This window comes from Osmerus eperlanus, chromosome 6 (genome assembly GCF_963692335.1).
Source record: "Osmerus eperlanus chromosome 6, fOsmEpe2.1, whole genome shotgun sequence".
NCBI lineage: Eukaryota > Metazoa > Chordata > Actinopteri > Osmeriformes > Osmeridae > Osmerus > Osmerus eperlanus.
Window position 1 is genome coordinate 21,369,264 of NC_085023.1, and position 27,555 is coordinate 21,396,818.

At 48.4% G+C, this 27,555-nt stretch overlaps 1 protein-coding gene across 1 annotated transcript; it reads right to left on the bottom strand.

The window, feature by feature from the left end:
- Positions 1-1,149: 1,149 nt before the first annotated feature.
- Positions 1,150-26,980, bottom strand: LOC134022655 (uncharacterized). Its single transcript, XM_062464356.1, has 15 exons — positions 26,861-26,980; positions 9,368-9,468; positions 8,735-8,864; positions 8,525-8,574; positions 7,675-7,780; positions 7,329-7,487; positions 6,988-7,105; positions 6,844-6,905; positions 6,589-6,714; positions 6,302-6,390; positions 6,021-6,176; positions 5,584-5,780; positions 5,358-5,487; positions 3,343-3,527; positions 1,150-1,801 (listed from the first exon to the last, which is right to left on the bottom strand). Exons 1-15 carry the CDS (start codon positions 26,889-26,891, stop codon positions 1,363-1,365), a joined length of 2,079 nt encoding a protein of 692 aa, XP_062320340.1. The 5' UTR covers positions 26,892-26,980; the 3' UTR covers positions 1,150-1,362.
- Positions 26,981-27,555: the final 575 nt, after the last annotated feature.

Genomic DNA, 27,555 nt, shown 5'->3' on the forward strand with positions numbered 1-27,555 from the left:
CCCCCCCCCCCCTCCTCAGGCTCCGCCCCCCCCCTCTCCTCAGGCTCCGCCCCCCCCCTCTCCTCAGGCTCCGCCCCCCCCCCCCCCATCTCCTCCCGGCCTGATTCTCTGCCACTTGATGAAGGAGAGCAGGAATGAAAAATGAGGCATTTCCTGAGTGAAGCCTGCTGATACAGTCACAGCACCCAGGATGGATAAATACACAAATATTCACTTCTGTGTTAATATTAACTTACGGGTACTAACTAAGCAGCAGTACAGTGTGCAGGATTCAAAGTATGCGATGAGAGGATGTATAAATCCTTGATGTTGTGTCTGAAGGCTCTCCTTGCACATATGCATCTGTAACCCCTGCAGGGGTAAATCCTTAAGGATGACCTTGTTGTGACCTTGAAAGATCTTCACTGCATCCTGGAAACAGATGCCTGCAGCAGCGTCAACGCTGGAGAGTCAGCAAACAAGGACAGAAAAAAACCTGTTTTGACAGAGATTTATTCAGTCTACAGATCTGACATGGTGAAAAGACATTCCCCCGCTCTGGCCCAGGGACTGTGATTTAAGGAAGTATTTTTTACTAATCCACCCTTTACTGAGACAATATGGATAATACTAGCAGTACCTACCAAGAAGGAAGTTACATATACCACTAAGGAATGTTAAATATCCAACAACACGGTCACATCACTTTAACAAAATACATCAAAACCGTAACTGGTACAATAGCTAACAAACATATAAGTGACAATGTATGAAGTGACAACAATCTAACAGGATGTATGAAGTGACAACAATCTAACAGGATGTATGAAGTGACAACAATCTAACAGGATGTATGAAGTGACAACAATCTAACAGGATGTATGAAGTGACAACAATCTAACAGGATGTATGAAGTGACAACAATCTAACAGGATGTATGAAGTGACAACAATCTAACAGGATGTATGAAGTGACAACAATCTAACAGGATGTATGAAGTGACAACAATCTAACAGGATGTATGAAGTGACAACAATCTAACAGGATGTATGAAGTGACAACAATCTAACAGGATGTATGAAGTGACAACAATCTAACAGGATGTATGAAGTGACAACAATCTAACAGGATGTATGAAGTGACAACAATCTAACAGGATGTATGAAGTGACAACAATCTAACAGGATGTATGAAGTGACAACAATCTAACAGGATGTGTTGCAGCTACTGGTGAACATGGTACAGCACCATTTTGTTCAACTTTGGGACAAAATATATTTTAAAAAGATATTTCGGTCTTTTTGTCCATCTCTCTTTGATGCACATGCACACACACACACACACACACACACACACAGATGAAGAGGGAATGAATCTCTGTCATCAAATCGCCATAAGCTCATGAAATTGGGGAGTTGCCGTGGTGACAGATGCCCGGTCGATGGGGGTTGAGTGGACGATAGTCTCCTGGTTGTCGTGGTGACCAGTGATTATGGCCTCCTGGTTGTCATGGTGATTAAAGATGATGGTCTCCTGGTTGTCGTGGTGACCAGTGACGATGGCCTCCTGGTTGTCGTGGTGATCGAAGATGATGGCCTCCTGGTTGTCGTGGTGACCAGTGACGATGGCCTCCAGGTTGTCGTGGTGACCAGTGACGATGGCCTCCAGGTTGTCGTGGTGACCGGGGGGGGGCTGCTGGGGGGGGGCGCAGGGAGGAGGCCTACGCAGAACCACAATCTCAGCACTAGGACCCTGGAGCAACAGGGAGCAGAGCTCCTCCTCACTGCAGCCCACCACAGGTACCCCGTTCACCTCCACCAGCCTGGAGCAAACACACACACACATTACATACACACACACACACACACACACACACACATACAAACACACACACACACACATTACATACATACACACACACACACACATTACATACATACACGCACACACACATTACATACACACACACACACACACACACATTACATACACACGCACACACACACACACACACACACATACATACAAACATTAATCACCCGCTATAATCATTTCATTTGCAGAGATGCTGTGTGGTTACTGATGCAGGTAAGAGTGTTCAGAAGGAGGGACCAGGACAGCTGCTCCAGCTGCTGTACAGCGAGGGAGCAAAGTGTGTTTCTCATCCAACTGGTCAAATATCAGTCATCTACTGTCTCCGTGGCACCTGCGAGGCAGACTGCCTCCAGTGTTCTCTGTCATAAGACACCCCACAAATAATATCAAAGGCTCCTGGGTCATGAAATATTAAAACACGAGTTCAACACAGATTCTCAGCTCATTAAACACTGCCTTCGTTAATTTTCTATTTATAGTCATCCCGGAATACAAACGAAAGAAGGAAAAAAAAAGTTTGACTTTATAGGCTAAAGGCTTTATATTTTTTCACAGACTGTGAAAGGAGCATTGGCAGACAGCCTGTGATTAGCTACACATACGCAGCAACGTTCAAGACTGCTCTCAGTTTTCTGTGGTACAGATTCTGCACTGGGTTAGAGACAGGCCTCTCTGAGTCGGGCCTTTATCTCCACTTGCAGTGAGCAAACTGGCTCTCATGACGTCACGAGCACGGTTTTAGTGTGCGTGTGTGTGTGTGTGTCTTGGCTCGTGTGTGAGGGATGTGAATGTGTCGCTGCCATGGTTACAACAACACTAATTGCATGACTACATGTTTTTCTTCTTTTATCTACTGCTCTCCATTTGCTCCGACATCCCAGTTTCACGTTACCGTGGTTTCCTGTTATGGCCCCTGCTCTGACGGGTTTCCAAAGCTACCAGGACGAGAGCCGGTCCGTGAGAGAGCCGGATGATCCCTGCTGCTCACAAGCAGGAGGCTAGGACGCTTCCCCAGGTGTTTATAAGGTGTGGCCTGGTCGATCAGGTGAATCTTTCGGTGTGATCAGGGCAGGAGGAGGATTGTTTCCAGTGGGTTAGAGAGAGATCGTTCCTTGTGTGTGCAGGGGGACATTTCCATGTGTGTGCAGGTGTGTGTGTATATGTGTGTGTGTGTATATGTGTGTGTGCGTGTATATGTGTATATATGTGTGTGTATATGTGTGTGTGTGTGTGTATATGTGTGTATATGTGTGTGTGTGTATATGTGTATATATGTGTGTGTATATGTGTGTGTGTGTATATGTGTGTGTGTGTATATATGTGTGTGTGTGTATATATGTGTGTGTATATGTGTGTATGTGTGTGTGTGTGTGTATATGTGTGTATATGTGTGTGTGTGTATATGTGTGTGTGTGTGTATATACGTGTGTGTGTGTGTGTGTGTGTGTGTATATATGTGTGTGTGTACGTGTGTGTGTGTGCCTTCACCTGTCGTCGAGGCAGAGATGGGAGCGTCCTGCCTCGACCACCACCAGGCCGCAGCCGTGTGTGAAGCGACAGGTGAACCCGTAGCGTCCGTCCGGCCTCGGTCTCTCCTCCACCACCAGCAGCATGGCCGGGCAGCAGGGGGACACCAGCTGGCCCAGGGTGGAAAGCTTCCTCTGGGCCTTCTCCTGCAAACACACAGCCACACAACCAGCTCTCACTGTTTGTTTTTAAGATATATTTTGGGGCATTTTTCATGCTTCATTGGACAGTTTTAAGTTAAGTGTGACAGGAAAGGAAGGGGGGGAGAGAGAGAAAGAGAGGGGGAGATTCGAACCCAGGTCGTTGCGGTGAGGCCACAGCCTACATGGTACACAGAATTTAGGTCAGGAACACATACCATATGCAAGAAGAATGAAAGGTACTTTAAAAATAGCTTGTGTGTCTGGCCACTACATTTCCAGTGCCCGCCCCCCCTACCTCGCCCCCTCCCCCTCTGCCCCCCAACCCCCTCCCCTCCCCTGGCCGTCTCTCGTGGCGTGTGAACGCCTCGCAGCGATTGCTGCCGTCTTGCCGGGGTCAGAGGTCAAAGCTGAGGCCTCTCCTCAGGCATGAGAGCCAGACAGGATATCTCCACGGAAACGCAGCAGAAGCCCCTTGAGAAACAGCCCATAATGCACATCATTCTCCCGTTAAGTTTCCCTCTCAACTGGACGCATGGTATGAGCCCAAATAATTTTCTCTTCATATTGTTCTTGTTTGTCTAGAGGAGCCTCCGTGATCCTGGACTACCTGGTCGAGACAGAGAACATTCCAGATGCTCCAGAAACACTCAGTCTACATTAGTCAACATAAAACAGGGAGTCAGGTGGCTGAGCGGTGAGGGAATCGGGATAGTAATCCGAAGGTTACCAGTTCGATTCCCGGTCATGCCAACTGACGTTGTGTCCTTGGGCAAAGCACTTCACCCTACTTGCCTCGGGGGAATGTCCCTGTACTTACTGTAAGTCGCTCTGGATAAGAGCGTCTGATAAAAAAAAAAGAAAAGACTAAATGTAAAACATGCCACGGTTTGAGTGCAAGGATGAAAAAGGATTTAAAGAACGTGTCCCTACAATGTCAATCACAGGAGGTCCCCGTCGATGTTTAACAGTATGGTGACTGAAGTTTCTTTGCCTTCCAAGCTAAAGTGCTAGTTTAAAATAATTTCCGCCGTTTGTTGTCCTCCTTCCAGCACTGAGGCTCCATTAGTTCCCAGGTTGCCACGCGTGCGCGCGCCTCTCCCCCGCGTGTTACTCTGATGAGGTCATATGATAAACATTAGCTCTGCCGTGTTTCCCACAAACTCAGCACCTCCAGCAGCCTCACCCTGGGGCCGCAACGCGACACGGCCGGCCTCTCAAGGCCCCCGGCCGCGTGTCCTTTCATGGCTCCTCGTTAGCGCTGCTCCAGCAGGATAAAAGACCCACGTAAAAAAAAAAAAAAAGGTACAAACTGAGAAGAAGGAGTCTCCTGTGAGCACGCACCCGGATCGTCTTACATGCAGTGGCCTATCTCTCTCGCTCGCTCTCCCAGTGGCTTTTGTCACTGACATTCCATTGTTGGTATGGTCACAGGCTCTCAGGTGACAGTGCTGTGGATCCCCTCTCTTCCTGGAAGAGCATGTTCAGCTAATTGGTGACCCTCGGCCTACTGCCTGGTCTCACTCAGATGCTAACGGCTCAGTCTCATGAAATAGAGGGAGGGGTGAAAGGAGGAATGCGTTTGTCCATGAGAGAAGAAACTGTAAAAACAAGATGGATGCCGTCTCCTTAGTAAAACTGTTGGTAACACCAGCTCAGGATGTTAGAGATGTTTGTCTGTTTGAAGTCATCTCCAATCTTCCCGCTGTGTTACACTTGCCCTGGGGCTGATGTAGCATTAAAACAATGCACCACAATATAATAGGGACAAACATGTAAACCCTTGTCTGAAGCTGACAGGTGTAGGTGTGGTGGATTTAATGAACCTAGTGTTACCTTATCTTGGCAGTCCTGCAGGGCGGTCTGGAGGTGAGCCACCTGTCTGTTCAGGTGAACCAGGGAGATCTCCTCCATAAACACCTGGCAGTTTGTCTTCATCTTGTCCAGGAGACGGACTTCCGATCGCCTGAAAGGTACAGAGGAGGTTATTCCTCCCCACTGCGCTGCCCTACATCAGTGAGAACCAACCAAGTGAAGGAATGGTTGGACGCGGCTCGCGTACCCGCTCCCGTGAGCCGCTGCGTGGGTCGTGGCGTCTCTGAGAGCTTGCAGACTCTGTCTCTTGTCTCTGAGGCGGCCCTGCGCCTCCTCTAGCCTGGCCTCCAGCTCAGCAGAGTTCAGCTCCACCAGCGCCACCTCTCCCTCCGTGCTCTTCAGCTCTGAGCAGAACGCCACCAGACCCTGGTGGAGCTCCTGGACCTGGGGGCGCAGGCAGCCACCACTCACGTGGTCAGATCACATCAAACTTGATCTGTAGAGCCTTTCTTACAAGCAGTGTCACGGAGGGCTTCACACACGCCCATAGAACTGCACCCAAACCGTCATTTTTCAAGATGTTTATAGTGATATGTCTGATTCGTCAATTTCGGATCATTCTTTCCGTGTTAGTTTTTAAATTGATTGTACTGTTGAGTAATGATTGGATATGTTAAGACACACCTGGAGGATGACATGTTGGAGGGAGTCCACCTGCTGGTTCAGCGCTCTGATCTTTTCTTCTTTACCTGGAAGGCTTACTTGGAGGTTTTGATTGACAGCATTCTCACAGTCGTTGTTTATTTTAGGGCCTTGGATGTCTATGGATTTGGGTTTCTCCTTTGTGGCAGAAATAAAAGAAATATTCAGAGACATGTGAGATGAAGCATGCTTCTGCAGCATTGCAATAATCACCTTTGGTTTGTGACATCAGTCCAGCTGTAGGACAGGTGATGCAGACCTACCTTTTTACACAGGTACAGCTCCAGCTGCCTCTTCACATGTGTTGCCAAACTACCGATCTGTAGACCTGGTGAAAGCCCTTCAGAGGAACCTTCAAAAAACGAAATACAAATTCACCATAAAACACAGAAAAGCATGTGCGGGGTCACTGTGTGTTTGTGTGTCTGCCTGACCTCATTGTGTGTTTGTGTGTCTGCCTGACCTCACTGTGTGTTTGTGTGTCTGCCTGACCTCACTGTGTGTTTGTGTGTCTGCCTGACCTCACTGTGTGTTTGTGTGTCTGCCTGACCTTGCTCCTCTTTCAGGGTGAAGAGGTCCTTGTCTTCTGTCATGTTCAGCATCCTGGTGCACGACTCAACTACCTTGCCCACCGAGGTCTCCTTGGGGGTCCTGAGATGGACGATTCTCTCTGAGGCTGAAACATACCATGACACCATAACAAAATGTATTCCTTCTGACCTTAAAAACTGCAACTCTTGCAAGGGAACATCGAGTGAAGTGTTCAACAAATAAATGATATCACAGTAATCAGGGGTTCAAGTACCATTAATGGTGATCTCTATTAGTTGAGAGTTCTTCTGCACCAGATAATTGTGGCTTCTGTTTCTGCAGGCACAAGAGGTGAACAAATCAGGGCTGTGTTTAGATCACAGTAACGTTTGAAGTGGTTAGACGGGGCAAAACCTACCTGAGCTTGACTGAACAGCGGTTCATGTTGAGGCAGTTGACCTGCGGTGAGGATTTGGACTTGCTCATAGACACTAAAGCTGCAGTGAAGCTCTCTACGTTATTAGGCCCTAAGGTTTCTGGAGAAGAAAGACAGTATTGTAGGGAACATCGATTAAAGCCTGTCATTCAAACGTCTAACTACCACCTGGCAGTAAATCAACCCAGGTGATCCGAGGCTGTGTGGTGGTTGGTGCATGATGATTGAAATTAACTTTACAATACCCAAGGGGGATAATTGTACTCGCAAGAACAGCAGGTGTAAAACTATAAACAGTGGGTGATGCCATTCCATAACTGTACCCAGCAGGGAGTCGAGTTTCTGGGACGTGGAGCTGGGAGGGTGAATCTCCCTGTAGATAGCTGACAGGAGCTGCTCTCTCTCCTCCAGGGAGGAGATGTGGAGGACCTCCAGGGTGTTGACATCCACAGACGCAACGTCTGCTCCAGACAGAGCTTTCTCTGTCACGGAAGAGGTCATCGACACGCGCAGGCCAGGTCACAGCGGGAGAAACCAACACAAGCACAATGTCTTAGGTTTAGACATTCTTTTGTAATTAGCAAACTGGCAACGTGAGGCTGGGAAAACGGCGAGAATCCATCCCAAGGCTGCGGGGCTGGGAGGGTGAGAGGGAAGAGGGTGTTGTACCTTTGATGAAAGGGAGGCATTTGGGAAGGCCAATGCTGATGAACCACTGGCAGACTTCCTCCGTGCTGAACTCCCCAAGAGATCTGTCTCCCTGCCTGTCTGAGCCCTACCAACAGACAGAAACAGGTCTTTATCTGCAGGATCTTGGTTCACCTCAGTGACGAATCAGGTGTATTTCACTAAAGCATGGGATTCTTTGAAATTGAGAAACACGCATCTCTCTGCCATGTGCTGTTATAAGTCGTAAAGTTGTTATGCTCTCCCTTGACACTAAAATGGACTGTGATATACGAGCTTCTGTTGAGATCTTGGTGTTGCCAGAGCCCATTTGGCATGGTGCGATGCTCTGCGTGTAACTGGTGATGAGGTGAATGGTTAGGAGTCTTTGTGGCTGTTCTGTCTGATCGGTACACATTCTAAATTGTTGATGTGAGAGCACGTTTACTCAAATTATTGATTTTTGTCAGGGGTGGAGAACAGTGGGGTATTCTGAATTTAGTTCTTAGATCTTATTGAATTTAGGTATTTTCATCTTAATGGGCTCATACTGTAATGCTGGGTTAGGGTTAGGGCTAGTCAAAAGAATGTCCATTCATGTTAGAAAGAAGTATAAAATAAGTATACATAATAGTATAAGTAATTACTATAAAACAGATTCAATTTCACCATTTAAATTGTTTCTGTGTTCACAGGAAACACCCCCTAAGCACAAGCAAGACGGTTTAAGAAATATTTGCACAGTCATTACTTTGACTAGATTTCTAAACATATTCAGTAATTGCAGCAGCTTAGGGCTTGTCAAATGCCACCCTGAAGGGCCCAACAAGTGGCTGACGACGTGCCTTCTCACCTTCTCAGCTAAGTTTCCATTCTGGTCCTTGGACTGGGGCACGTACGACTCTAAGGAAAATATTGGGGAAAAAATAAAGTGTTATCGTTGGCTAGTACTATGATTTAATTTATTTATCTGAAAAAAAAAAAAAAGAAATAAATAAATGCCAAGATGCCCTGATGCAATGTTCCAGTGCACATCTTCGAAGCGAAGGGGGGTGGGGCTTACCAACGGTTATGCGTCGTTGCCGAGGCGACCCTTCCTCCTCTTGTGATTGGTCCTTAGTCTGGGTCACAGTGTGGAAGGTGTGGCTGCGGGTCACCGTGTCTCCCAGACTGCAGGAGCGGATCGCTGGCTTCTACACAAACGACAAACCCACAGCGACCGGAACATTGTTGCCAATTCAGCGACTTTCCGCGGTTGAGGAGGAACAAGGAACAATTTACGTTTTATTTTTTGGTGGACCGGAACATTGTGTGGCGTAGCCTACGAGCTAGACTGTTCTAATCACAGCAGAGATTAGAAGCCTTATCGAATCTATTTACCCAGCGAACACCACAGTACCCTCATTGGCGCACAAATTGTAATTCCCCAAAATCTAATTCACAGTAGAACATTTTTGTTAAAGTTCAGAAATCTTCTATATCCGTTTAAACACCCAGAGGAAAAGACGTCCACATGTCTACAAGCGTTATCCTGTAAGAGGTTGAGTGATTAATAGCGCATGATGGATCACTCAAACCCTCTATCTGAAAATGTCTACATCCGCCCTTGACTCGGAGCAGAGGGGTGAGTGTGTAGGCCTATCTCTGAGCCTGTTCTTACCCTCTGTCTGCCACTCTTACAGTCTATGGTTCTTACCCGCAGGTGTGTGAAGCTCTCCATCTGCGCGCTGAGAGGAAGCAGGCCAAGTTCTGCCTTCAGGAGCTCGTGACAGACGGCATCCTTGCTGCTCAGGTCGTCTACCGATGCAGAGAAACGACACGAGACACCAGCGTCACACCGTAGTCTTGTTGTCTTAGTTTGCCACACGTTCATCTGCTAGTAATCGAGATTTTGTTGGTACACAATATTTAAGCAATTAAGATGTTATTGCTGCACTGCTGTGATATTCTTTTTGTTTTGTTCACGTGCCTGGTAGCTGCGATGTGGTTACTTTGCAATGTGGCTAAATGTAGACTGTTCCTCGACTCTGACCACGGAAATACTGTTGAAATACGCACTTCTTTAATCTTTGATCTTGTTTTGTTCTTTCTAAATGCACTAGTTGTTCTTTGCTTTGGATAAATGCTAAATGAATACAATGAAAAATGTGTTTCAGCACAGAGCAGGTCAAAAACTAGGCAGTCGGAGGTCAATGTCTTGACAAGATGAAGTCAGTTTAGGACAGTAAACGCCAAACTATCTGGTCTTCTGCTACTTGACACGGTGATGATCCTGGACACAGCAAGTATGGTCGCCTAGCAACCCACGAGACATAGACGTGTCTGTTTGGTGAGACACAAGACAGCTGTGTTCTTTCCCACAGAAAACTAATATTCTGGCATTCCCAAAGGTCACTTGACCTGAAAATCTTTCTTTCCCTTCATGCTATACAGAGCAGTTAGAAGGACCAACATCTTTGGGTGGATTGAAATCTACAGTGGTTGGTCATTTTGGTCAGGATACTAGCAGTAAATGTACTATCAGAGTTTTCTGGCAAGTGAGTGATAATCTAACTTGGTCCCACAGTATATTGAGATAAACTGTACATTCCTGTAGGCCTTGTGTATGTACAGAAAGAAACTGAATATCAAATATCCCATCAACGCATTCATTCATAAACACATGTTCTGCATTTCAGGGGCCTCGTTTATGAAAGGCTGTTTTAATAGTTTGACATGGTCTGGAGTTTTAGAGGGAGCCAGGATCAGATAGGACAGAGTAATGGGTTTAAGCGTGACAGCTGAGGAATCCTGTCTGAGAGACTGGACATCACTTTCACCTGAACTCCCGCCCCCCCCCCCCTCCCCGTGTCACCCCCCCCCCCGTCTCACCCAGCAGAGCGAACGTGATGTTTTCTCCGACAGAGACACAAGCCTCTTCACGTGAATCGCCTTCCTCAAAACAGAAGTGCATTCTCACTCCTGACCTCAGAGCCCGTGGCCGCCCTGCAACAAGGCCCTCTTTTAACATCCTTCCATTCCGATTGATACATTTCCATGTATTTCGACGAGTGGCGTGACGTGTTTGCGGCGTGTGATGAAGCAGGCGAGTGGCAGGATAAGGGGCAGAGCTGGACGAGCTGGCAGGAGGAAGACCGGCCCTGTGGCAGCCTGGGGAACCCTTCCAGGAAAGGCTCACAGGACGACAGGAAGTGGCTGCCAGGCAGAGGAACAGGGAGGGGGAAACTAGTGGTAATGGAGAGACAGGGAGTGTGTGCAGCAGAGTCAGGGTTAGGGTGACTGGGTTCTCTACTCCTTTAGAGGGACAAACACAAACAGGGCAAATGCACGAGTATACACACACACACACGCACACACACACAAACACACTGAAACGCACGCACGCAAACCCATACACACACACTGATCAATGATGAGTAGCCCCATGTACTGTAACTGCCTAACCGCAGCCATGATAATTCAACCGACACCATCATCTGAATGGTTGACTCCAACCTTCCCCTTGATCTAAGTGAGAAGGCAGGAGGGGTCACTGCGGACAGGGCCAGAGGAGGAAGAGAACGGAGGCTGGTGAGTCACAGCAACCCAACACCTGGGAACCGTCTACAGGAACACGCACAGGGAATACTTCCAACAAAGACTAGAAAGAGATTCCAAGAAATGAAAAAAGGTCTCTTTGCTCCCAGAGGAGAAGCAGGAGGTACTGTGACTGTGACACATAATCGTTGTGATTTACTCTGAATGGAGAACCAAGATCAAAACTGAGAGCCAACACATGAGCTCAGGAGGTGAACCACAGGGACCACGATCCAGGCCTTACAGTTATATTCCTGAGTCTCACTCACCCAGGTTGTCCCTCACACAGTCTCACTCACCCAGGTTGTGCTCCGTGAACGACAGCAGATTGATGCCGGTGTTGAAGCTTGAATGTTTTCCAGTTGAAAGGAGAGAGAGAGAGTGTTGTGGTTGTTGGGGAGCTCTGTGAAGGGACTCACTCTTCCTTGGGTACTCAGGGAGAGGCGCGACCTGGTAGGCATGACGTAGGAAGCTAGGTTTGGGTCCTTTCTTCTTCTCACATTCTGTCTCACTGTCCTCTTCTTCAGTGGCCTTGCCAGGCTCAGGCCCAGCAGTCAAACTCTCTGGCTCAGTCTGATTGTCATCCATGTCCAGACTCTCTACACCCGGGTCAACGTTGATCTCCTCCCCCTCCTCTCCTCTCTCCGCCCTCTCCTCATCACTGTCCTGTTCCCCGGTGTCGTAGCTGCCGTCGGACGTCAGAGCCACGCTTTCCTCCTCGGAGTTGATGTCGAAGAACTGGTCATCGTCAATGATGTCGGAGGGAGTGGGCGGGATCAGATGGATGACAGGAGGCATGAGGAGGCTTGCCGAGGCTGGGTTGCTGTCTGCCTCAAACAGCACAGGATCCTCCTCCTCCTCGCTGGCCTGGTCTGTCCTGTCCTGCAGAGGGAGCGAGGACAGAGCTCTCAGTCTCTTCTTGCTCAGGGCCTTGTTGCAGGTGGACACGGAGCTAGCGGACCGTGTCACGCTGCACATCCAGGCTGGGCCCTCCTCCTCCCCCGCCTCCCCGGCCAGGCTGAAGCTGAGGTTGACCTCCCCCAGATCCTCCACGGTGATGTGAACGTGCTCTCTCCCCCAGGGGGCCTCCCCCAGGCTGGTCTCCTGGGGGCCGGCGCCCAGCGGGTCCCTCTCCTCGGCTGTCAGGCAGGAGCAGGAGAGCAGCCTGCGAGAGAGACGCCGGGCACTGCTCCTCCAGGGTCGCCTCCCCGGACGCATCCAGCCTGGTACGGCCAGCCTGTTGGCCATGTCTGACTGATCCGCAGAGATCACGCCATGCACCACCACCTCTCACACGGGGAGAAGCATGGACAGAGGTGTGGTGAACCTTTGGTGTCTCGAAGGAGGACGGACTGACGGCCAAACCTCTGTAGCTCGACTGGACCGCCCTTTCAAAGGACGCGATGCAAATTCTCATTTGCAACGTGCGTTGCTTAGCATTAGACTGAGCACAGAAAAACACATCAATTGATGTGCTCTGGGTCAGGAGAATACTTGAAATTGAATACTGGTTTAATTAAGATGCTTTCATGTGCAAAGCAGGCTCATTGTTCCGGCGCAACACAGCTTTCAAATAGACCTTACAACAACAACGAGAATAACTGGCAAAAATAAAAAATCGAATATGAAAATGGGCGCCAGCCATTTGTGCGTGGGCGCGTGTTTGATTTACAGTGTCTAATACAAAGTCTTAAACATACTGTAAATCCTGTGAATCATTCTACTGAGGAACTGGGGAGCACTGACTGGTGAGTGTATAGGTGCAGGTGGAGGGGGGGGGGTTCTGGGCCCACGGATGTGAAGATCTTCTCACCACTTCTCACCACTCTGGATGGGCTGACGCATCTCACAGGCTCGGTCATGCCCTCCCTATCATGAGGGACCCACCCAGCGTGGGAACCACCCACACAAAAACAGCTGCTGGGACTTCCAAGGAAAGAGGATTTCATGTTGGGTTTTGTCTCCAGAGATTATACATGCGGGTGATGCTCTTGCAGCACATTCAGAAAGTGTATTTCGAAAATATACACTGAAAACCTCTTATTGACAGGCATGGGGTGTTTAGTCATCCAAAATTTGTGTCCCTTCTTTGATATATGTTAAGGAATGAAAAAGAGAGCACTTGCCCAACTGTTTTTTGGAAACGTTACCTTTATTTTCAAATTAAAATGTACCATAAAAACTGTGTGCATTGTAATGGGAGGCCTAAACTGGTCCACTGACTACTCTTTTACCCAGAGATGGCAAAGGTACACACATCCTCCACTCAAGTAGAAGTACAGAACTTTTGGGGGATTTTTTTTTTGACCTTTCAAAACCTTTTTTTCACACAGTGAAAGGAGAGGAGGGGAGAGGAGAACAGAGAAACCTAAAACAGAGTAAAGCAGAGCAGGGTTAGGGTCAGGGTTAACCCGATGCCGGTACACTAGAGCATAGTAATCCTTGAAACTTTTGGTCCCCCCAAAGAAATTACATTTAAAAAAAATTTTAAACCTTTTTATCAAAACCTTTGGGGGAAAATATTTTTTCACCCTTTCAAAACTTTTTGTTTTTCTATTCAACCTTTCAAAACTTTGTATTTATTCAACCTTCAAAACCTTTTGTGGAAAATATGTTTTCCAAAAAAGAAAAATCTAAACTTTTTGAGGAAAATATTTTTTCAACCTTTCAAAACTTTTTTATCAAAATGTTTTGGGGAAAATATTTGTTCTACCTTTCAAAAAGTTTTTTTTCAAAACGTTTTGGGTAAAATATTTTTTCTACCTTTCAAAACGTTTTGGGGAAAATATTTGTTCTACCTTTCAAAACCTTTTTTGAAACTTTGGGGGGAAATATTTTTTCACCCTTTCAAAACTTTTTTTTGTTTTTCTATTCAACCTTTCAAAACTTTTTATTTATTCAACCTTCAAAACCTTTTGTGGAAAATATGTTTTCCAAAAAAGAAAAATCTAAACTTTTTGAGGAAAATATTTCTTCAACCTTTCAAAAGTTTTTTTTCAAAACGTTTTGGGTAAAATATTTTTTCTACCTTTCAAAACGTTTTGGGTAAAATATTTGTTCTACCTTTCAAAAATGTTTTCGACACTTTGGGGGAAAAATATTTTGTAACCTTTGGAAACGTTTTCAAAACCCCCTTTTTAAATTTGATTGTTTCTGCGTTCTCCATGGTAGCTTCGTAGGTTTTAAACTAGGAGTGAAAGTAAAAAGTTCCTTTTCTCAAAATCAAGCTAAACACTTTGTCGGTGAACCGCTGTGAGTTTGCTGACATCAGCAGCATGCAGTGAATCTCCCTCTCTGGACGCTGTGGACCCTGTCAGAGCACATTACTGAGGAGACTCCTTCTGTGGTGTTGGGCACCAATTCACTCCCTTTCCTTTTACACCCTTTCCTCTTTCTTTCTTTCCCTCCCTCCCTCCCTTTTCTCCTTCCCTACCTCCCTCCCTATCCCCCATCTTTCTCCTCCCTCACTCCCTCCCTTTTCTCTCTCTCCTCCCTGAGTCCTCTCACTTTCCTCTCTCCCCCTCCCTCTCCTTCCTCTTACAGTCCCTCCCTTTCTTCTCCCCCTCCCTCCCCCCTTTGCTCTCTACTTTCTTCTCCTCTCCCTCCCTCCCCTGTCTCCCTCCTTCTCCTCTCCCTTTCCTCTTTCCCTCCTTCTCCCTTCCCTCCCTCTCTTCTCTCCCTTCTTCTCCACTCTCCCTCCCTCCCCTGTCTTCCAGTGAGGTGATTCTGAAGACATCCAGACTGCCTCATGACAGACTATGTGCAGAGCTGTGTGGCTTTGGGGGGAGCCCTGTACCCCAGCGACAGCCCCACTCTCGGCCCACACTCCGGTTTCCGCTGGGGGGTGGGGGGGGAGAGGTGGTCTGGAACCCTGCTTCACCAACCTGGCCTGAGAAACAGGTCGCGAGAAAAAAGCCAAGGGTTCTGAGCTGTATCAGTTTACCTCAGAGCAGAACATGACGCAGCAGGAGCTGAAAGGCTCAGAGGCATGCCAAGAGCTACACCGGGTGATGGAGGCCATGGTTCAGAAACCACTACCTCGGCTAAACCAAGACACCACTCTTGCTGAGAAGAGGTCGAAACCGTCCACCGGGAACTCTGTAATACAAGTGTCCCTTTTTTCGTGGTCATCTGCATTTTGTTTTGTTAATAACAGTGTCCAGTAACGGGTGGGTTTGTGTTGTGGGAGACCGGGTGCAGTTTGCGTGTTGGACACTGTATGGCAGTAGAGAGCAGTAGAGAGAAAGTTGAAAGCTGTGGTTGGTGGAACTGCCTCCGTGTCTTGATAAAGTAAAACAACACAGGATCTTTTCATCTACAGCACGGACAGACAGACGTTTGTGATATCTAACTCTGGTATTTGGACGTTTTACGGGGGGGGGGAATCCCATTTACATGACGTTTAAGACACACAACTGGTGGAAAAACATTTCTGTCTGCAATTAAAGTCTTTTCCCCAATCTTTCCAGACCTGCCTTCCGCCTCCTCTCCTTCCCAAGACATGGATATCTAGTTTAGGTTTGATTAAAGTGACACATTGAGTCATGCACAACCAGCATCACATAATAAAACCTGAAATGGTTTGTGGGAAACTAAACAGACAGATGACTATCGCCTCGGGGAGAGTTCCTGTTAGAGAGGGAGAAGGACTCCAAATCCCACAAGTCTCGACTGTCGGAATGAGACACTGCGAGGAGAATGAATAGTCTCTCCTGGTTGTTTTGGCCAAGTCTCTCATTAAACAAATGTGTATTCTCTCATTGGCCTGTTGTATGTGCTGTATGTGCATGCTCTGAGCATGGGCTCTGTCCACTAGAGAGTGGTATATCCTGGACGCGATCCAGAGCGACGCCAGCCCTCCACACTGCAAGGGCTCCTCGCTGAAGCAAGCTTGAGTCCTCAGCCCTGAAGCAAGCTTGAGTCCTCAGCCCTGAAGCAAGCTTGAGTCCTCAGCCCTGAAGCAAGCTTGAGTCCTCAGCCCTGAAGCAAGCTTGAGTCCTCAGCCCTGAAGCAAGCTTGAGTCCTCAGCCCTGAAGCGTATTGAATGTTTCCTATGGTGGGCGTTTCCACAGGGGGGCGGGTCCTACCGTCAGCTTCCCCCCGCTGGGGTCAACTTTTCCTGGACGTCTCCCAGGGAGAAGGTGACCCCACCTGAACACACCAACACACACACACTCATACACACACAGGCACACACATACACACTCACACACACGCAACAACACACTTCTAAGGCTGTACTGTAATTGGCTTTGCTAAACACAATGGCAGACTGAGTCACTTTCCACATAACTAGAATGTCTTCCACTTGATGTGAAATTATATTAAATGGAGTGAGAACTTAAGAATAACATCCACAACCTCTTCATGTTTCTCAGGATGTTGAGTAAACACTGAGGTCATAACATCAGTGGCCCGTTCCCGGGACATTGAAAAGACTGAAAAAAAAAAAAGCACATTTAAACCTGGACGGTTGAACTTGTTCATTGAATAGAGGAGCCCTCATTCCCTCGCAAACCTTCGGACTCACACAGATGCTCCTACATTGCTTACATAAACCTTCCTGTTTGTTCGGAACGCCAAAACGTTTTGAGAGTTGGATCCAATGCGCTAAATATTTGCTGCATCCCCAGTGGCTGATACCTAATATGTTGAGAAAAGGGGAAGGAGAGGCTTCGGAGGGGCAGGAAGGGGCAGCGACCTTGGCAACCTCAGGTCTGAACGTTCCCCTCCAGCTCTGCAGCCTCCTCTCTCTAATCAATTACTGTTGGCAGTCAGGAGACCACCAAAGATTAGCAGCCACACGGATCTGGCTGGGGGCTGGGGGGGAGGGGGGAGGAGGGGAGGCAAGAGTGTAGCGGCGCAGACGAGGGGAAGAGGAGGAGGGGAAGAGGAGGGGGAAGGAGAAGAAGGACCCCACAACCGTGTTTGATCATAACGCTAGAGCAGGAACAGGAGGAATGGTGAAGGACCTCCAGGGTTGCTCGACTCATGGACAGAGATTGTCAGATTTGTTTTCAAGTATGAGAGAGCATCCTGTTTTCATTTCTGGATTGCCATGCTAATAATCGTAGATGAACATCGCATTGTTCCTTGAATGAGTATCACGTGTTGTATGTTTTCAGTCATGTAGCTGAGAGAGTTGGAGAAGTCAGCAACACTCATAAACCTTTTTAGTTGTTAGGTGCTTTGAAGCAGGAGGGGAATCATTTACAGGCACTTTTTTTACGAGAAACGTTGCAGTTCCCACGCCCAGTGTGGCTAAGAAGCTAAACCAAATCATTTGTCTTAAATTGGCTGATTGGCTAGCTGGAATCCCTGTACAGTGACTGTGATTGGGGGTTAATTTGACGACTGAAGCCTTTTCTCTCTCCCTCCCTCTCTCTCCCTCTCTCTCTCTCTCTCTCTCTCTCTCTCTCTCTCTCTCTCTCTCTCTCTCTCTCTCTCTCTCTCTCTCTCTCTCCCTGTCTTACTCTCTAGTTTATGTTTATCTTCTTACAGAGAGAGACCATGACGTATGAGCGGGAGGGGGGCGTGCGAGAGACCATGATGTATGAGAGTGGGGGGGGCTGTTCCTCCTGTAGTGTGTGTGTGTGTGTGTCTCTACTTGTGCTTGTACTCTGGTCAGAGGCATAGGAGAGAGAGAGAGATGGGGAGAGAGAGAGAGAGACAGAGAGAGAGAGAGAGAGAGAGAGAGAGAGAGAGAGAGAGAGAGAGAGAGAGAGAGAGAGAGAGAGAGAGAGAGAGAGAGAGAGAGAGAGAGGGGAAGGTAGACACTAAGACGGGGGGTCTGACTTCACAGATTGCAGGCACATGGAAACTTGCTTCATCAGATTCCTCTGGACTCATTCTCCAAGCCCCTCGCACCAAACCTCCCCACAAACAATTAGCAGCATTATGAGCACCGCTGGAAAGTTCGACCCCGAAAACTGTGTATTTTGAACATTTTGTCCAGCATTTAGAACTTTCCCATGGGAACATTTGAGAGCTGATGCCAGGCACTCTGCTTTGACACGGCTTCCCAGAGACGGGTTTTCACTGACTTGATCTTGTCTGGGAAAAAGACTTGTTGATCTAGAACTGATTTAAATAATCGTGATTGATGTAGTCGCTTGGATAAGCGCAGAGACAGAACAAGTCAAGATATAGACCATGCTGTTTATTCTACCAGTTCAGGCACTGTGGTTTGCCTCTTTCACAGCCTGTTCAAGGTGGGAATATTGCCTCACTGTCCCGTATAAAAAGGTACGACTGCACATTAATTCAGGGTCGTTGTTGTACGGGCGACGTTGCAGGATCTGTGTAAACGCTCCTCGAGTCTCCTCAGACACATATCAGAGCTGTTGTCGAGACGCTTTAGAAAGGGGGGGAGGGGAACATGGCATCCAGACAAGCCTTTGTGGTTCCTTAATGACGCCTGCGTCTTGGAGGCCTCAGAGAAATCACAGCAGATTACTGCTAACACTTTCTGAGAGGCCCTGAGAGCAGAGAAGAGGACACAGTTTAACTGACTCCATAGTTAAACATGGAGAGCAGCATGCTGGATACACAATTCCTAGGACTACAGGCTAGGACCTGGACTACAGGCTAGGCCCTAGACTACAGACCCTGGACTACAGGCTAGGCCCTGGACTACAGGCTAGGCCCTAGACTACAGACCCTGGACTACAGGCTAGGCCCTGGACTACAGGCTAGGCCCTGGACGACAGGCTAGGCCCTAGACTACAGGCTAGGCTCTGGACTACAGCATCCCACCCTGACCTACATTCGCCAACCCAGCCAGAAGACTTCCAACAACTCCTATTGTGTGACGGCTGCATCAAGAAAACAAGTCTAGTCTCATCTGCATGACCCCCCATTGGGCACGCTGCCCTTTGATGCTGCTCATAAAAGGAATTATGGGAGTTTTAACTGACTTTGGCAGCTGATTGGACGTCTCCAACCCATCCACAGGAGCGGGGGCAGATGTTTGGCAGGGCATTGTGGGGGAAATATCTCCATGAAGAATCCCAACAAGGAGGCAGTCTATTGTCTCTGGGCCACAGCGAAGGACACATTCCTCACACTCAAAACAAGACTGAGGTGATTCAAGACTTAATCATCTTGTACTGAGGGGGTTAGGGTGACCAGGTGGAAACAACAGCCCAGCGCCGCCCCTCTGGGACTGAATGAGAAGCTTTTCTCCTGAGCCAATTCACCCAGACCTCCTGAGCTTTTCATTGAGGTTTCATCCCCTATGATGTGAGCTTCCACAACAGGTCTATAGCTCAGGGACAGAGAGGGATGTTGGAGGGGTGAGAGGGGGGTTGTGAGGGGTGAGAGGGATGTTGGAGGGGTGAGAGGGGGGTTGTGAGGGGTGAGGGGGGGATTGTGAGAACGTTTTGTGGGAGTTTTTCCCTTGTCTTCCTTGAGGGTTTTAGGTTGGTTATAGGTGCTGATCCGTAGGCATCTTTGAACCCTCCCCCTCTGTGGCATGACCTGTGAAAAGGGGTGTGGCCTATCAAACCACCTGGGAGTCATTCTCAAACCAGTTAATCCTACGCACATGCTTCAATGATGATGTTTGGTTGTTAGAAATTAGTTTAATCTGAAAGAAAACAATCAGGGATCTCGTATTAAAGATGATGAAACTGTGAATTAGTCTTCTGGCTACCGTTGTGGGAGTCATGTCCCTGGGTTAGATGATGAAAGCAATTCATGAAAGCAAAACAGACTTTCACCCAACACAAATCTGTCTCCAGCAGACATTGGGCCTTTAGAAATAGCACATCCCAAACTTCTCATGGCATCGCTGAGGTGCAGGAATGTGTTTACTCACTTAAACAGCCCTCACATGACATGACCAATTAAAGTCCTCGAAATCACTGAAGTTCATCATCCGTTTAAGTAACAATCTAATTGTGTGTGAGCGTGGACAATGTGTGTGAGTGTGCACAGTACACTGAGAATGTTCACTACATCACAGGAAAGTGTGATCTGTCCTGGCTCTCCGCCCCCAGACGAAAACCCACTGCACTCTGGGTAATTATTTCCCCACCCATTTGAAAATTCATGTTGCATTATTCGCTGTGGAAACTGCAGACTTGTTGGATCATTCAGGATGAAGCCCTGGCACTGGCTCCCAGCACACTGTCTTACCCTCTACAACCTCCTCACCTGCCTCACCTGCCTCACCCTCCCTCACCTCCCTCACCTGCCTCACCTCCCTCACCTCCCTCACCTCCCTCACCTGCCTCACCCTCCCTCACCCGCCTCACCCTCCCTCACCTCCCTCACCTCCCTCACCTCCCTCACCCTCCCTCACCCTCCCTCACCCGCCTCACCCTCCCTCACCTGCCTCACCTGCCTCACCTCCCTCACCTCCCTCACCCTCCCTCACCTCCCTCACCCTCCCTCACCCGCCTCACCTCCCTCACCCGCCTCACCTCCCTCACCTCCCTCACCCTCCCTCACCTCCCTCACCCTCTCTCACCTGCCTCACCTCCCTCACCCTCCCTCACCCGCCTCACCCTCCCTCACCTGCCTCACCCTCCCTCACCCGCCTCACCCTCCCTCACCTGCCTCACCCTCCCTCACCTGCCTCACCTCCCTCACCCTTCATCACCTGCCTCACCTCCCTCACCCTTCATCATCCTCCCACCAGGTGGGAACAATGGACAAAGACTGAGAGGTCAGGTCACACACACGCACGCAGACACACACACACACACACTCTGGAAAGAACTAATGAGGGACTGGCATCCCTGCCAGCTGGCATGAGACCCACCTTTGTGGGTGCAGAATATTACTGTAAACAAACCCACCAAAGTACAGCTTTACAGCAAACCACATCATCTGAGGAGTGCCCTGAAACTTCACATCGCTGCGGTAAGATATGCCACTAAACAACTGATAAACTCGTAAAATAAACATAAAAACAGTGCGCACAGAGATCATCAACTCTCAGCTTCCCAGCCAGGGATCCTTTCAAGTCACAGTGAACTGTCGACAGAAACCTAATCCCAGTCCCCAGCTCTATTAGGCAAGGGCCAGGAACAAAGCTGCCTCATTTCCTAGGCTGAGTGGTCCTTCACAAATGCCCACAGGCTCATTTATTCCCTGAACCCAACCACAGACTACACAGAGCACTGCCCAGACTATCCCTGGAAGACTTCTCTTCACATCCAAGCTCTCGTCTCTTATTGTCCTCACTTGTTTTGTTCTTTCTCAAGGAGGTTTTGTCCCGCGTCCACGCAGCCGCTGGTGTTGCTACAACGACTCCTACAACAAGCTAATCTCCCTCATGAGCCTTCAACACACCCCTTTAATTATTCTATTACATCCCTAAATACGTCTCGAATCGCTTGAGTTGAAACACAAGCTGAACAATACAGCCGCTCCTCCTTCTGATCGAGGATTATCTGAAACTCGATATGTTCACAGGCTTTGTTTTTTTAAACAACCTTGAAAACACGTGAGATGTTCAGGAACATACTGTATGTTTTGAGCATCCGGAGAGCTTGCTGTTCTGTCTCAGGAGTGTGTGTGCGGGGGGGAGGTTGTGTGTGTGTGAGGGGGAGGTTGTGTGTGTGTGAGCGGGAGGTTGTGTGTGTGTGAGGGGGAGGTTGTGTGTGTGTGAGGGGGAGGTTGTGGTTGGGAGAAGGGTAGGTGTGTGTAAGTATGGAGGCTGCATGTGTGTGCGTGTGTGGGGGGAGGCTGAATGTGTGTGAGGGGAGGTTGAATGTGTGTGTGTGTGCAGAGGTGGGGGTTTTGAATGTGTGTGTGTGCAGAGGTGGGGGGCGAGTGTGTATGTTGGGGGGTTCAGTGTGTGTACGGTCTTGTCCCAGGGCCATATGCTAGTGCAGAATGAGGGGGAGGTGTGTGTGTAAGTGAGGAGGCTGTGTGTGTGTTAAGGGGGGGGGGGGGGGTGAGTGTGTGTGTGTGTATGTGGGGGGAGGTGGGAGGGCGGTATGGTCACATCCCAGGGCCATATGCTTGTGCAGACAGCAATGAGCTGTTTTACCACTCAGGTTGCTGAAGGTTGACCTCTCGCCTTGACCCCAACGGTAACAGGAGAACTCAGATGCCATCTTTATTCCCCTCTTCCGCAAACAGCAACATCAGGGTCATTTAGCACCCCTGGAGATCTGTTGAACTGACCTGAGCTTTCCACATTCTTCACTAGCTACAACTGGCATCGGTTTGTTTGCTCAACCCCCGGTAGCTTGGATTTATACATTTCACTCTCAACATTATGTTTTTGGTGCCGCGTGTAGCTTTGGCTGCATCGGTGTTGTGGTTTCCGCTCTGGTGATTAAAAGAGTTGGATTATTTAACTTGCAGTCCATTTATGGGTCAAGCACATGTCTCCAGGACCTGCTCATTGCGTCAGTAACACCCAGAGGTCATTAGGAACTAGCGGTAGCACATTTCAGGCCACTAGAACATTGTTACATAACACCCCTCTAACAATAACTGACTCTGAGGCTTACAATAGAGTGACACCGAAGACTCAATAACTATACTTTATGGTAACCGTGGTGATAAAATCTCGTTTTCACAAAGAAAAGCTTTACAAAGCTGAAAAGGCAAGTGAAGCGTTCAGCGTTATAAGTTGGTCTACTTATATTTCTTCCTGATTTTTTCTGTGTTTGGTCATGTTATTTTAGCGTCAACAAAAGCACAGCAAAGATTGACAGGAACATTTCTAAAATGCTGTGTATGCTCTCCTGTTGTGAGCAGGCCCAGCCTTGCCCTGAGGACGTCTCCAGGCATCTGTCGGAGCAGAGGAAACCATCTCGCTAACACGACAACATTCACCCCCACACACACCCACACACCCCCCCCACCCACCCACACACCCACACTCCAGGCAGAGAGAGGGAACATCACAGTCTAGGTCGAGCGCCCGCCCCAGGCAGAGAGAAAGAACATCGTATTCGTGCTGATGAGGACAAAAACTCACATGAGGAGAAAAAAATGCATGCTAGTACCATCCAACTCTCACTCGCACGCCCCCCTCTTCCCGGCCGACTCTCCCTCGCACGCTCCCTTCTCCCCCACCAAACTCTCCCTCGCACGCCCCCCTCCCCCCCCCGCCCTCCACCACCAGCGTGGAATGCAGGGAAGTGTGATGTGGGACAGGAAGTCCTTATTGTCCTGGCCTGGAGTCCCCTGAGCCAAGCGGCAGGCAGGGCAGATGTCATCCCTGGCCGGGCCGGCCATATCTGTGTGCTGGCTCACCACGCAACAAAGAGGTAAACAAACACTGTCGCCCTCTCCGGTCTCCAACTGTCAGTCTGATTAGCCGGCAGAGCGGTCAGACGGCCTGTATCCTCCCCAGCCTCTCCCTCCTGACCCAGGGCCGGCCGGGGCCCGAGGTGACCCCTTTATGGGGCCATCAGGGGATGGGGACGGGGGGGACGGGGGGGGACGGAGGGGGGACAGGGGGGCTGGTGTGTTTAGTCCCTCTGTCATCAGAGCAGCTCTGCTCAAATCTGCCGAGTCAACACTCTGGCTTCCTGGCTGCTAGCACACCGCAGGCCCCAAGCTCATCCTCTCCCGCTAGCCAAACATCCTCCCCGCAGCCAGGCGACACCTCAGGCCCCCTCTCACAAGCCCAAACCCACAGCCAGGCCTGCAGGCTTCTCGAGGTGGATCCTACTGCGAGGGAGGCTATGTAGTCGGCTGAAGTCCTTTAAACGAGACCACCCATCGAAGCTCCTATAGAAACCTCCTATAGAAACCTCCAATAGAAAAGTCCTATAGAAAAGTCCTACTAATGAAACAAAACAGAATGCGCACTTTTTATTGTCTTTTCATTAGCATGCCAGCTAATGATCAGTTTGGTTCTGACCTTTGAAAACTAGTGATCGATTCCCTTTTGCCTTGGTTAGATGTGTAGCTCAGGGTTAGAGCTTGTATTAATGATGATAGGGCCAAGGTTTAACTGGAGGGCTCCTCGCCACATCATAAGTTATGTTCCCCTCTCTTTCAAATAAATATAGATCCCTGAGACAAGACATTGTGGAAGGAGTAGCCTCCATCACTCAAATCTATGAAATATTCCTTAAAAAACTTTCAACCTTCTCTCTTAGTAGGAGACCTGGAGGCTGAGAGGAGAGATCTGTGATTAAATGGTAAAAACTCTCACCAGGAATGTGAGCCCAGGGACTAGAGAAGTGATAAATGATACCCAGGGTATCTCATTATTGGCTGTAAATCACTACATTGTTTAATTAGCATCCCTTTAATTCTCCCGTCTGCCCAGAGTGCGTTCCCTCCTCCTGCTCTCCCTGCCCTCTTTCTCACAGATCCCACCCAGTAGTTCCATCACTGCGGAGAGAAACGCATGCTCATTAAAGAAAAGGCAACTCCTGAAATAGAAAATAAGTCATTTTCATTCTTTGTGGAACTACATAAAAAAACAAACAAAAAAAAACAACCGAACTGCTTCCTCGGGAGAAACTCAAAGCTGAACTGACATTTCACTCTGCGTGAACCCAAAGCCAACTGTCTCCAAAGACCGTTTAAAACACACAAGCCTGCTCTCTGCGCTGACAGGCTGAACCCTGGACAATGGGGACATACCTTTCGTCCCCCCTCTCTCCTGACCCAGCTCTCCACCAGATCCTAATCTGCAAGGCCATCTGAGCCTGACCGCCTCTCACCCTGGGTAAGACGAGGACTGGTTGGTCGTCGTCCCCAAAGACTCGCAGGGACAATGGATCAAATGCAAACACTGGAGCTTTGAACTATTGTTGTCACTCGCTTTCTATTCCTTCCCTCTCTGTCTCTCTTTTTCCCTCTTTCTCTCTCTCTCCCTCTGTCTCTCTCTCTCCCTCTTTCTCTCTTTCTCCCTCTTTCTCTCTCTCTCCCTCTGTCTCTCTCTCCCTCTTTCTCTCTCCCTCTTTCTCTCTCTCTCCCTCTTTCTCTCTTTCTCTCTCTCTCGCCCTCTTTCTCTCTCTCTCCCTCTTTCTCTCTCTCTCCCTCTGTCTCTCTCTCTCCCTCTTTCTCCCTTTCTCTCTCTCTCCCTCTGTCGGGGAAGGGAAAACATTCTTTCTCTCTCCCTCTTTGTCTCTTTCCCCTCTCTTTATTTCTCTCTCTCTCCCTCTCTTTCTCCACCTCTCTCCCTCTGTACTGCAATCTATTCAGCTGTGTGCTCTGTTTTCAGTGCATACCGTAAGAAAAAACGACTGATTTGGCAGAGTCGTCTTAGTGACTGTGCCACAGATAAGTGTCTGTGTGGTGAATGGGATGTCGGAGCCATCCTACTACAGTTTGCTGACTTATAGTGGGAAGTGTTTTCAATCAGATAAGAACCAGGTTGGAATTCCCCCGTATTGTGTTGTAAGGTCATCATTGTAATGGGCTTACATTACATCCACACAACTGATGAATGGATCCAGCGAACATGACTTCTCAATTTATATCACATACATCCATGGTTTGATGACTGCAAACCCACAACATAATTTTAAAAGGTCAGGAAAATATTAAAGGACAATTTAAAGTGTCCAATATATAATCAAATGTACTGCTAGCAGAGTTAGGTAGGACAGAACTATGATAAACTAAAAGCCTGCCTAACATATTTAATAGAAATTACAGCATATAAAAATAAAGGACGTGAGAATAGAAATATCTCTCTAGTACCGATTACTTTGAAATGTTTCGGGGAAGCGTTTCGCAAGAGAGGTTTCAAGGCATCTGATCCTTGCGTATTAATCTACGTCTCCATGGGAAAGAAACTGCTGAGAGAGTTCGCTGGTGGCAAGCCCAGGGTGGGGTCCACGCGAGCAGGTCTAAACCACATCTCCACTCAAACATCAGATCACTCAATTCGAGACAGCTCCCTTGCGTTCCTATTCTTCTTCCGTCCAGCCTGCCTGGAGCTGTCCAAGTCCAACATTCAGGGTTTACCTACAGTACACTCCGTCAACCGTTCACAATAGCGGACCGTGACGACCCGTCTCGCTAAAACAACACGCCCGTCGAGAACAGGAGTGAGAATTTTGCAAACCCCAGTATAACCCATCACTGACAGGGCCAGCGCGTGACCCAGGCGTGCGTGTCGGGGTTTGCCAGTTGGCACAGAGACTCTGGCACCCTCCAATGCTGGCTATTAATGGATCATAAACGTTCGCTGGGAGCCGGGGTTCTCAGCTCGAGGTGATTTAGCAGCGGAACACAAACCATTTGCATGCTGTCTCTGACTGGCAGGAGACGCCGTAAATTACCAAGTCTGGAAGCTCCGCGCTACAGCCAGTTGAACGTTTCATCAAAGCCGATGATTAAAATGAAACATGCTTCTCCTATACTTCTGTGAAAGTATTGGTGAGGACACCACAATCACAATACAAACACGAGACCTGTTTTTCTTTGAAAGCCTGACTGAAAGAACAGTAACTGCTTTCCAAAACGCTTGAGTGTGTGGAGATTTTCAGAGGAGAAACTGGGAACATCTCTGTGTGAGTTTGTTTATCTGAGCTATCTCTCAGGACTCTCACACCATGACATAGCCTCACATCTAGCAATGACTGTGATCTGGTTTCCTTGTTAAGAACAAAACACTGAAGTACACAACACCACCTCAGAAAAGCAGAAAACAACCAGAATGAAAACACACACTTACCTCCAACCAGAACGCTCACATTCAGACTCATCTCCTCAACAAACACTCCGATGGAGGAGAAACTTCAAGGCAAACCGAGAAGCCCAGTGAATGCTCCTCACTTTCCCTGCCAAGAGATAACTGACAACGTGTTTTTGTCATTGGGATTGCTGGCCTGGGACACTGAGAGGGATTAGGTGGGATTAAGAGTGTCCAGATGCAGATGGGTTTGAGATTATACTGTACATCGACACACTGGCACTGGCCTAGAGGAGACAAAGGAAGTCAACAACAGCTAGCGCAGCATGGAGGAGGACTGGAGAGGATGCTGCTGGAAGCTTCATGTAATTGTAAAACTTGCTTAACTCTTAGCAACTATACATGTAGGCATTGTAGAAGACAATTGAAGCTCATGTAAAATTAGGATTTATTAGAGAGAACTACAGGAAACTGTCAAGAGGAGAACATTTTTATTTTTAAGTTTACAAATAAACTTGAAACTAGGTTCCTGAACAGGGGTTAGCTCTCAGATCTTTTCCAAACGGACCTGCAAACTCTTCCCCAACGCAAGTGCAGCAAGAGAGGACTGGGAATGTTCTGGAAGTCGTGGGGCTCTGTGAAAAACAAAGCCCATGCACTTCTCATTCCCACACATTAATGTGCTGTTTCCTTGTTCGATGCTATCGCCTGATAAGCTGATTACAACGAACCAGATG